The sequence below is a fragment of the Carya illinoinensis genome, chromosome 4 (genome assembly GCF_018687715.1).
Source record: "Carya illinoinensis cultivar Pawnee chromosome 4, C.illinoinensisPawnee_v1, whole genome shotgun sequence".
Taxonomy (NCBI): domain Eukaryota; kingdom Viridiplantae; phylum Streptophyta; class Magnoliopsida; order Fagales; family Juglandaceae; genus Carya; species Carya illinoinensis.
Genome location: NC_056755.1, coordinates 43327461 through 43339960, shown reverse-complemented (window position 1 = coordinate 43339960; position 12500 = coordinate 43327461). Strand labels below are relative to the sequence as shown.

General features: G+C 35.5%; 1 protein-coding gene across 4 annotated transcripts; it reads left to right on the top strand.

The window, feature by feature from the left end:
* Positions 1 to 1370: 1370 nt before the first annotated feature.
* Positions 1371 to 12022, top strand: LOC122306056 (succinate--CoA ligase [ADP-forming] subunit beta, mitochondrial-like). Of its 4 annotated transcripts, none has more exons than XM_043118404.1 (14): positions 1371 to 1513; positions 1556 to 1738; positions 5221 to 5331; positions 5777 to 5888; positions 8631 to 8695; positions 9067 to 9144; positions 9285 to 9359; positions 9475 to 9627; positions 9741 to 9875; positions 10351 to 10515; positions 11036 to 11158; positions 11409 to 11480; positions 11605 to 11684; positions 11764 to 12022. In XM_043118404.1, the coding sequence occupies exons 2-13, from the start codon at positions 1637 to 1639 to the stop codon at positions 11680 to 11682; spliced, it is 1269 nt and encodes a 422-aa protein (XP_042974338.1). In that variant the 5' UTR covers positions 1371 to 1513; positions 1556 to 1636; the 3' UTR covers positions 11683 to 11684; positions 11764 to 12022. The 4 variants fall into 4 exon arrangements, with proteins under 4 accessions (XP_042974338.1, XP_042974339.1, XP_042974340.1 ...); XM_043118405.1 differs by having other exon boundaries at positions 1389 to 1497; positions 1532 to 1738; XM_043118406.1 differs by having other exon boundaries at positions 1415 to 1738; positions 11776 to 12022.
* Positions 12023 to 12500: the final 478 nt, after the last annotated feature.

The following is a 12500-nucleotide window of genomic DNA, read 5'->3' as shown; positions in this document are numbered from 1 at the left end:
ATGAGAAATAAGGTTGAGTCTCTGTTTAGGCAAATAATATTGTCTATTGAATGTTTGTCTGTTGAGAATATCGACAATAGTGAATGTTAGACCAGTCACAAAAGAAAATAGTGTAGTTGTAGAGTTTCAAATGTATTATTTTGGTTTATGATGTCATGTTTGATATAGAGACATTTCAAAATATATCCGATCTTAGATGTAAGTTTTTTTGATGAATAAATTATGACAATTTTTATTCAAAAAAGTATTATTAAACATATATTACTCCTGAATTTTCAAAACCATTTAAAATAGATGAGTATGTAAAAGTAAATTTAAAAATATTATAGCTTGGGATAGATTAGAATTACCAACTTAATATATTGAGCAATGATACAAACACGTGGAAACATGGGTTGCTGCAAATGTTTGTTTCGCCGCACGCGTTTCCCCGTTTATTATCCTATTAATCCCGATCATTTTTGTAATTTATTATCTAATATAGTGCTATTTCTTTTAGATTGCGTGTGGATACCTGCTTGGCCAAACTCAAATTTTGGTCAAATTATAATTAAATTAATTAAAAATTCCCTCAACGAATATACAGTAAATTTAATCTCTTCCTTTTCATTAGTCAAATTAAAAAAAAAAAAAAACAAAATTAAAAATTAAAAAATTATTGGAGAGCTTTCAAGTGAATCATTCTATATCAAATATTTCTTTTATATTGCATTCCTGATCAATTCATCCAATAATTAATAATTTGGAAAAAAACCGTTGCAAAAAATAAGGTTGGAAGAAAATACCTATTTGAAAGATATGACCATTGAAAAAATCTATCAGTTAAAAGAATATGATCGTTGTAAAAAAAAAAATCATTAAAAAATTATATCCGTTAGACTAATATGATCGTTAAAAAATTAATATATATTTTTTTAATAACGAATGAATACTTAAATTATAATTATAATTAAAATAAATTAAAAGTCTAAATTAATATTTTAATAAAATAATAATAGATTTGAAGAGTTTGTTATTTGATATTATTGAAAAGTGTTTAGTTAAATTTATAAAAATGAATTTTTTAATTAAATTTTGACCAAACTTTAGTTAAGCTACCACTATTTTGTGAATATTAATAAAAAATAAAGAAATGATATTTTTAGTCGTAGATTGTGTAATATTGTGCAGTCAATTTAAAAAAAGTGAATTAATACGAAACTTATATAAAAAAAATTAATGTTTTAATCATAAATCTTACTTTTTTTTAAAAATAATTATACGATATTTATATATTTTATAATTATACGTAGAATTATTTTAAAAAAATAAAATAATAATAATAATAAATGGCAATGAAGTATTACCAAACAGTGCCTAACCTTGAAGCATTACCGAAGAAAATTCGTAAAATGAAAATAGAAAAGACGATTGAAAAATCAGAATAGAAAAGAAATAGCATCTAGGTTCCGTCCGTTTTCCTCCTACTTTAACAGGATCCGCCTCCGTCTCCGGCGAGCTCTCTCTCTCTCTCTCTCTCTCTCTCTCTCTCTCTCTCTCTCTCTCTCTCTCCCTGTGTCCGCGGTCGGGTCTGGGAGCTCTCTGTCCAGGGTTTGGCACTGACCTCTCAGGCCGATCTTCAAGGATTACTGGAAGAATGGTGAGAGGATTGCTCAACAAGCTCGTCTCGCGCTCTCTCTCTGTCGCCGGAAAATGGCAGCAACAACAGCTTCGCCGTCTCAACATACACGAGTATCAGGTCCCTCCCGATACCTCTCACTCCCTCCCTTCTCTCTCACAAACGCACAGTATACACAGAGCGAGGCCGATTTCTTTCTCTGTTTGGTTCTGGAGAAAAACTCGGTACACACAGTATACACATTTTGTTATGGTTTCATTTTTTTGATAAGTAGAAAAAAACATGAAACCATAACAAAATCGAGACTTCAATTAACTGATCTTTGTTGTCAATTAGGATTAACCAAGCGTGTTACGACTCGAAGGGTTAAGATCTTCCTTACTGATAAAAAAAGGGCCAAGGATTTCCCTTAGGATCTTAACATAGTGAAGAAAATTTCTCCTTTAAATTTATTTTGGAGTGTTACTTTTTCTTTCGTGCATATTCTCAGCAAACAAACTTGTAACACCCCGTTCCTGTAGGATAGAGACATTATTAACAAACATGACAAAATGCCCGGTAAAGATACTTATTACTCTGAAATACCTCATTTATTGAAAAAAAAAAACTTAATTGAAAGGATATAAACAGTCTTGAAACTTGAAACTGAATAAAGCAAAACATGAGCTAGTCTTAAAGATTAGTTATTGAAATGACAAAAGAAAACTTAATCCTTGTGTAAATGACACTTATTCATCTCTAAGTCTTTATACTAAAACTACTCCTGGCCATCCAGCTCTGCATCATCATAATCACCATCTGTGGCAATCAACATAGAATAAAACAAAAAGACAAACAACAAAAAGAGTCGAATACTCAGTAAATAATGCATCATACCGTAAGATACTATCTAGCTTAGCATAAATTTGATTTTTAAAGCCTTATCATAACTTTCATATAACATTCATAGATTAACATGAGCGGAAACATTCATAATCATGGCAAACATGAAGTGTGAATGCATGAGTAACTTGTTTATCTTGAGTTATACTTATTTAATGGTAAACCACGCTTGAGTCCATGGCACCACATAACTTGTCATGTAGTGAAACACGGACTTGTTTCACTTAACTTGCATAACGTGGAGTGAAACACGCTTGAATCCATGTTTCACTTATCTTGCTTGACATGGAGTGAAACACACTTGGGTCCGTGTTTCACTTATCTTGCTTGACATGGAGTGAAACATGCTTGGGTCCATGTTCACTTAACTTGCATGGCATGGAGTGAAACACGCTTGAGTCCGTGTTTCACTTATCTTGTGGTAACCACACTTGAGTTCGTGGTACCGTCTTAGCATAACTGTGGTAAACACGCTTGGGTCCGTGTTACCTTAAAATGTTTATCTTTCTTAATGCATGATAATTTTCTCGGACTTCATAGACTTTTCTAGCATGGCATATTCTTGTACATGGCATGGCATAACATGATATATTCTTGTACATGGTATAGCATAGCATGACATGGCCTAACATGATTTAATCATTTTATGACATTTCATGGCATGCATGATCTCAGAACTACATGAACATGACATACATGATCTGGCTATTTATTACATGGCATGTTTGACTTAAGCTATTGCATGAACAATACATGGCATACATGGTCTAAGTACTACATGAATGAAGCATGCATGATCTGGCTATTTTAATTCATAGAATACCCATCTTAAATTTTTATATGATCATATCATGGCTTCCATGTGATTTTAGTAGCATTCAATCCATCAATCAACAATCCATAATAGCATAACATATATATAGGCTTACTTTCATGTAAATCATCGTAATTCATAGAAGTTCGTGAAAGCGATCTAACCTTGACTTGGCTCTTAGCGCGACGTATATAACCATCAAAACCATATCATATTATCATACCCAATTAGAAAATTTACATTACGCATACATTTATATGATCATACTATTTACCTCTTAGCGCTGCTTCCGAAATCTCACGTCGTAGCTCATGACCTATACGAGACACTAGACGTTACTAAACTTTCTAGAAATGTGTCGTAGCAATCTAAGTACATAAAATATTAATATAGAGATAATTTAATAAATATTCAAATAAAAGATTACATAAGCTAATACTATTCCAAAACTAATATCATGATACTTAATATTTTGTGCAAAAAAATAACTTAATAATTTTATAAAAACTAGTTAAAGGTTAATTGGAATATGAACTATGATAATAAGCTGAAACAATATAATAGAATACTTTAAAGGTATGCTTAAAAGCCCTTAAATGTTTTCCATAAAAACAAGTCTGATTAATATATTTATTTAAGCAAAACAGTATGCTAATTTATAAAAAAAAACAACCTGCTTTACATAATAAATATTTTCTGGAAATAGAACAGTAAAACAAGCCTACCCAAATTAAACAAGCCCAATTAAAAACTAAGTCTAATAGGTTTATTATAAAAAAAAACTAGGCCCGACACCCTTATAAAGGAAACTCTTGGTTAAAAGCCTTAAAGCCCAAAGGCCATAGTAATAAAAGAATCTGGTTACGATTGGGAGGTTATAAACTAAGGGTCAAAGGGCTTACAAGTAATTATGGAAGCAATGAAGGGGTTTTTTGGGAAGTCTGGAACAAAAAAATTAAAATGAAGCACTACACTTACGGAAGTGGCTCCCAAACGCAACACTGGAAGTCTGAAACCCAAAATAAAGACAGAAACAAATGGCTGTGAGATGCTTACCGAGAGGAAGATGAGGCAACGACGGCTCTGGGTGGCTGGGAGTGATCAGCGATGCCACTGGCCTTCTTGGAAAGGTGGTGCGACCCAAGAGAAGGAGTGAGAGAGCTGGAGGGAGAATCTGTCAAGCCGACAGAATAAGGGGAGAGGGGAGGATGGTGAACGGCAGTGGGCTTGCCGGAAAGGAGTGGGTTTGAAGGGGTAGGGCTGGTCGGCAATTTCTGTTGCCGTGGGGAGGTGGTCCGGCGTCCTTTGTGGTCGACGAAAGTGGTTGGGAAAAAATGAAGCCAATGTGTGAGTTTTTCTGCATATCTTTTGTGTGTGAAGAGTCTGAGTATATTGTGGGGTTTTATGGAGAAAGGGTTTCCTATTTACGTGGTCTTCAGGAGGAGTTTAGATAGGATCTGATTTAGGTGTTGTTCTGATCTCAGAATCTTTTTGAAAAAGAATTTGAAACCCATCCGATAAAACAAGGAAAACAAGATAAAGGAAACCATTTTAAAACTCTTAACTAATCTGGTTTATTATCTTATTTAACAAATAAATAATTATAAGCATATGAAGATAAATAAGTAATAATAAAATGAATAAATAAAAAAAAAACATAAATAAATAATTTCTAACTGAATTAATCTAAGGTTCTTATTCTAGGTTCGTATGTTACAAAACTGAACGTAATTCTGGTGTACGGACAGCAAGTTGCAGTCTTTGTCTACATTTTCGTGATAGATTAATATTGATGAGAAATATGTGGAACTTTGTGCTGGTTCAGCCATGTAAGTTTCATTGAATTATTAATTTTTTGAAAATGTTGATTGGATATGGCGACTAACTAATTTTTTTGGCGTCGTAGGGGGCTGAATTGATGAGCAAATATGGGATCAATGTTCCAAAAGGCGTCGCAGTTTTTTCTGGTGATGATGTGAAAAAGGCAATTCAGGATGTATTTCCCAATCAAAGTGAGGTAATTGGGAGTAATTCGATGAGTATAAATCCTGTGTGCTTGGGCCACGTCTTTTTCCTGTACTCTCTTGTATACAACATTTTTTAGAAGGCAGTTACTTATAACTATGAGACCATTGAGGACATTGAGAACATTGAGGCAATTACTCTCTCTTGTACCTAAATGTGGCTGCTGAGAACATTGAGGAAATGATGAAATTATAACTATGTCTCCTATAATATATTATTCGTTTTTACCTATAAAAAAGTATATGATTCTTTTTAGAAGAAAATGGAAGTTATACAATGTAGTTGTATTAGTCCCAAATAAGGTCTTTGTTCATTCTGTTTTGAATGATAAACAGACTGAAATTTAAAATACTTTTCCTTCTCTTTTTATACATCTTCTCAGCTCCATCAGCAATGAAAGGAAAGAGAGGAATGCTAACTTTTATTTTTTGGGACAGTTGGTGGTCAAAAGCCAAATTTTGGCTGGTGGGAGAGGCTTGGGAACATTCAAAAGTGGTCTCAAGGGTGGAGTTCATATTGTTAAGGCTGATCAGGTTGAAGAGATAGCCGGTACTGAGATTATTTCTATCTTTCCTAGTGAAGATTGTGATTAATTTTGTTGCTTTTTTTCTTGGTTTAATTTGTGTGTAATTTCATGTATTGGCAATTTGCTCCTCTGGTAGGCATGTAGTATCCTATTTGCAATCTTGTAGTTATGGTGCATGTCTCTTATTAGGATTTGTTTGGACATAATGAAATCATATTATTGAAAAATCAAATCTGAAGTTATTTGGATTGGTTTGGTTTGGGTTCATGTTTCAAATATTCACACTTTTAGTTATTATAGACACATGTTTTTCCATGACTCTTGAGCAAATCTGAGTAACTAAATTGCTCAGAGTGAAGAAACCTGGCTTAAAGGGTCAACATGGCGATCCTATTTGATCTATTGAAGCCAACTTTCCAGTTCATTTTATTTGCCATGTTAAAAGAGAAGGATGTTCTTGTCTTGGAGATATGCTTCCCCAGCTAAGGCAAAATATGGGGTGGGGTGGGGGGTCATGCTGGGACTTCCCCAGTTTATGGTGATCTGTATTATTGCTTTGTTTCGTGTGTTGGTAGGCAAATTTTTTTCTTACTGAAATTGTTCAGTTGATATTTATTTTGATGTAGCTAAGTTCTTGATCAGTCCTAGACCTTGAGTATACTAAACCAAACCAACCTAGGATGCTTAAATCGGTTTAAATGCCAGTTTTACCCATCTCAATCTATGGTGGGGTACTCTCCTACTCTTGTTCATAGGTTTGCAATTGTTTCTTGTTGGTAAGATTTCTTTCTAATATGGTCTTATTTTCGGTTACTTATAAAAAAAAAAATGGTCATATTTTCAGATGTGCATATTTCAGAAATTTAATACATGTTATGTTTGTTCTGTATTAATGCCATTGGTCTCTGGCCAAATGACAACTCTTTCCAAAAGGACTGGAAGAGTGGTCTAAAGAAATGCCTTGAGAAAGGTCAGATGGATAGATCCTTTCAATGATATAGTGCCTTTTCAACTCTCTCAAAATGGAATCTATTCCAAACATATATTCCAATGTTCCATAGATACTAATATCTAGATTGGATATTTTTAGATACTGTTTTATACCTAAGTAGCAGCCAAAAGTTTGAATCCATTTTTCATGATGTTATACATGGATAAGATATGTCAGCGAATTCTTCAGTAAAAATTGTGTTTACATAATCTTCTTCTGTCCAAAGAAAGGTTTCATTGAAATAACAAGCCACCATTGATATCAACACATCTAAGATCGCCAATTTTTTGGGAGTTTCTCTATTCAATCCTTTTCCTTGCGCTTGTTGCTGGATATCACGTCTGTGCATAGCTTCTTTTTGTTTCTTGAGCTTATAGTGAGCTACATACAAAGTTCAAAAAGGTCAAATTCTTTCTTGATTCCATACATGATTGAGTTGCGAAAACTTCTAGATAGGTATCCTACATCCGAACTGAATTCTTTTTGGTTAAACTTTAAAGAATCTTTTTATAGTTGCTCTGGAACAACTAGGAGATTCTATAGAAGAAATGAGGGGTTATGCTTCTGGTGACAACATGCTATGGGTCATAGTCCCGCTCATGGGGTCAAATAATACGTTCTAAGAAGAAATATATGAACATCTATCTCATCGATCTCATAAGGCCAAGGGTTCAATGTTGGTTGGTTGTGCTGGTTGTATTTACCTATATTAGGCCTGTGCAAATTTCCGAGATTTCCGACTCCGCTCCGAATTCGACTCCGACGGAGTCGGAGTTCTCGGAATTCGGAGTCGGAGTCGGAGTCCGGAGGCCTTGTTGACTCCGAATTCCGACTCCGAACTCCGACTATTTATACCTTATATATTATATATTGTATTATCAATATTACGTAGTCAAGTAGCTCAATGGTTGAGGCTCGGTTTTGTTTCTCCGGATCCTGTGTTCGAATCCCCTCATGCACCATTACACATTTTGCAACTATTTTTTTAGGAAAACCTTAAACGAAGCCGTTTTTAATAGGATATATAAACATCTCTAACCGGCTAACCCTACAGTTCTGCTCCTCTCTTCCCAGTTCCCCCTCCAGCGCCTCCCCCTCCAGCTCCTCGACCCATTTCCGAACAGGTGGAAGGATCTTGGCCTCGCTATTGCTCGCCAAGACGATCCCCAAGACAACGGGAACGAGGGCGAGGTAGACCTCGCCGGACTCCTTCTTGCACGGGATGAGAAAGGCGATCGCCGGACTCCTTATGCCGATCGCCTGGTTAAACGACACGGGGAGGTAGCGGAGGGAGGTGCTGGAGTGGATGTGCTGGAGTGGATGTGCCGATCGCCTTGCTTTTCGATTTGTACGCTTTTTGGCTTCTGAAGGAAGGGATTGGGAACGCGTTTCTTTGGTATTGGACCCAGCTCGTGATCGTGAAACCCACCGGTTAAATGACTCGAGATCCACGGCCACCGGCGAACCGTGAAATCGGATGTGGGCATTCCGACTCCGTCGAACTCCGACATCTCAACTCCGATTCCGAGAACTCCGATCGGAGTCGAACTCCGATTCCAATCGGAGTCGGAATCGGAGGTGGTTTTGACATCCGACTCAAGTCGGAGTCGGAGGTCGGATGTGGGCATTCCGACTCCGTCGGAGTCGGAGCCCACCCCTGACCTATATATGGAAATAATATTTTTCTGTATGATTCAAAAAATGAATCGTGCAATATTTAGACCTTTTCTATGGCATACTCACGTTCTTTATTTTGTGATTATGTTGTATTCAGGGAAGATGCTTGGGCAGGTACTTGTAACCAAACAAACCGGTCCCCAAGGCAAAGTTGTCAGCAAGGTGGGGCATTTTTATCTTAGTCCACTTTTTTAATAAACAATTTTACTGTTGCTACTCCATTTTGTTGCCAATGTGTTGATGTTTAAATTGTACTAGGCCTCAATATATGACCCTGATCTGTGGTAATGATTTGTAGTTCAAAGTGCACTTTTCCCAATATAAGTAGTTGGTGGAGTGGTGGAGGTTGAGGAAGTGGATTCAAGATCCATAGATTGCCTACACAGTTTATCAACCAAGCATTCACACGTCCGCGCACACAAACACACATTTCTTCATATACTTCTTTTCTCTTGTTCTCAATGTAGCAAATCTCCTTATGCATTGAGATATACTGTCTATCTTAATCAAATTATTACTTTTTCCTATTACAGGTCTACTTGTGTGAAAAATTGTCACTTGTCAATGAGATGTACTTTGCTATCACTCTGGATCGTAAAACTGCTGGTCCAGTATGTTCTTGAACTTGTTTCTAACTTTTATATTCGATGCAGATGATTAGTTTAATTTTCTCTATCAATATGTTCACAGTCTTTTGTACTTACTCCTCATCAGGCATATACTGATTTACTATCCTTCTCTATTTTTCCAGCTTATAATTGCCTGTAGAAAGGGGGGAACTAGCATTGAAGACCTTGCAGAGAAGTTCCCGGATATGATTATAAAGGTTATCATCCTCTTGCTTTCTTGATGGTTTATTATAATTATTGAGACATCCCTTCTTCCTTGCTTTATTGACATGTAGTAGATGCATTTTTTTTTTTTCGGTTTTGTTTTGATAGGTTCCAATTGATGTTTTCAATGGAATTACTGATGAAGATGCTGGCAAGGTTGTTGATGGCTTGGCTCCCACTGTGGCTGATCGGAAAGATTCAATTGAACAAGTGAAGAAATTATATGAACTTTTTTGCAAGAGTGACTGCACATTGTTAGAAGTGAGCATAAGCTTTTACATTATGGAAGTGCTATTACTATTTGTGTGTGGCATATTTATACATTTTGTTTTTTCCCCGGATATTTTAGTCTTAACTTTGGTTCCTCTGGACAGATCAATCCCATTGCTGAGACTTCTGATAAGCAGTTGGTAGCGGCTGATGCAAAGTTGAACTTCGATGACAATGCTGCCTTCCGGCAGAAAGAGATATTTACACTCCGTGATCCATCGCAGGAGGATCCTCGAGAGGTGTTTTTCTTTTCATTTTTATTATGCTTATTTATCTGAAATGAAAATCTCTCTTTGTTAAGAGAACCCCAGGCAGGGAACTGGGAAAAGCCTACTCAAATTATGTAAATGAGTTTATCCGAAAGCTGCAGCTCCTTAAGGAAATTTTTTATTGTCTCGAAAGGAACTGCGGCATTATTTTTTGGTGACATAAAAACCATCCATTTGGGTTAGTTTGGAGAAGATAACTATTGCTGGAATTATGAAATTTTGATTATAGAAGGGTAAATTTTGCATCTTATGGCACTCTATCAAAAAAGAATTTTGTATCTTATGGTATGTACAAATAGACACCCCACTTAAAACACAGGCCCACAAATGCCATGTGCATTTAGTTGGACTAAGCAGCAACAATATTTTTTTTTTGATAAGTACTAAGCAGCAACAATATATTTGAGCACTTATGGATATTTTGTTGTGCTTTTACTGCTTACAGGTCACTGCTGCTAAAGCAGATTTAAATTATATTGGCTTAGATGGAGAGATTGGTTGCATGGTGAATGGTGCAGGATTAGCAATGGCCACAATGGATATAATTAAATTGCATGGGGGAACTCCTGCCAATTTTCTTGACGTGGGCGGGAATGCTTCTGAAGGCCAGGTAATAACTGAATTTTTAGGATTCATCTTATAGGAAAAAAAAAAAAAAAACCTTCAGGATTTTCATTCTCATTTATTGTCTTATAATGCTGCTTATATGCTCCTAACCCTTATGAGATCGTTGATGACTCAAATATATTGTTTATTTATCAATTCATACTTCGGATTTCCATTAAATCATAAATAATTATATGGCTGAATATGCTCTCTGTCTGTCTGTCTGTCTGTCTGTCTGTCTCTGCGTGTGTGCAATGTGCATGTGTGAGATAGGTTAGAATTGCCTCTCAAGCCAAGGCTGTATCCGGAATTGGTAGAAAAGTGTATGTATATTTGTCTATCTTCTGTCCGTGCATGTGTATTGATGATGTTTTGTTTATTTGCATCTTGTTATGACAAAATTGATTTTCAATTAATGCATTGTCACTGCATGAATTTCACTTGTGGACAATGCATCATATTTCACTTGTTGAGAAAACAACTCTAAATTATTGGTTCTTTAATCATAAAGTTATATGGATCAGGTGATTGAAGCATTCAAGATATTGACTTCTGACGAGAAGGTGAAAGCGATATTAGTGAACATATTTGGGGGAATAATGAAATGTGATATAATTGCAAGTGGAATTGTCAATGCTGCCAAAGAGGTTAGATCTATGTGACTATGTCCAATTAAGATATTTGGTATTTGGTGAGAATTATGAAAAAGAAGTATTTGTCATTCTATTTGGAAATGAGAAAAGGAAAGGTGGCAGAATTTTATTTGATCAATAATTTAATGCTGAACTATCATAAGATTCTAATTTGTTGCTTTTTTCTCCTTGGCCGACTTTGCATGAATTATTGCCTCTGAGCCATTTTCTGAAGTTTTAACTTCTTCTGGGCCTTGCATTGAAGGTTTCACTGAAAGTACCAGTCATTGTTCGTCTGGAAGGCACCAATGTCGACCAAGGAAAGAGGATTCTAAAGGTAAACTTGAAACTTGATATGATGTCAAATCTTTGGAAGAAAAATCCATAATATCGTGAGAATCACCTCTGTAATTTGGAAAGAAATGTCTAGACATTTAGGTTGTTTGCTGATTGGTTTGCAGGAAAGTGGTATGGCATTGATAACAGCAGATGACCTTGATGATGCTGCCGAGAAAGCAGTTAAAGCAGCGTACAAATGAGGGTATCCCTCGACTCCCTGTGTAGTTTTATCTACTTCAGCATGATTCTTTTTTGTCGTGAATCTGATTTGCTCTTTCCAGCTTTCTTGGCAGAAATACGTAAAGACGAAAAATTTGAATTGATGGAAGATTCTGATTGAATCTTAAGAACAGTTGTTAAAGCTTTCCCGCCTCAAGTTTTAAAGAGGATTTAATAAAGATGATATGATAGAGCGGCTCAATTTGTTTTTGCTCTTTCATGGACAGGATGTACCGTCTCTTAGTTATGACTGAAAAATAGGGAATTTGTATCTTTGAACTGAGAGATGGTGTCAAATGAATTAAGTTATTTACATCTCAAGCCTTTTATTTGACGATTGCAAGAAACGGATTCTGTGTTATTTAATAAATAGACCACAATGAAAAAATTATTGAGAGAAGTAGAGAAAGAAACTCAATTGGATGGATTGATATGGAAATAAGAATATCATTTAGTGAAAAATGCTTTTCTCATTACTCGATCAATTATTATTATTATTAATTTCATTAGTCTTATTAATTAGCTAATCTCCTAGGATTTTTAATTCTTCAAGGATTTTGCAACCCGTTTTTGAGATTGCAATAAGCAGTGGATTGACCCCAATTGATATAGGTAGTTAGAAATCAAGAACACTTGCATCACATTTAAACAAGCCTTCTTGCTTCCCAAATTTTCACCTTTCTTGAGGCAACCCATACAACAAGTATCCCAATGCCTTTCTTTAGAGATTGTTCCTGATCAGTGAGGAGTTCTGTAGCAGTTCTGCTTGGCTACTGAAATTTCTCAAATGAGAATTTTG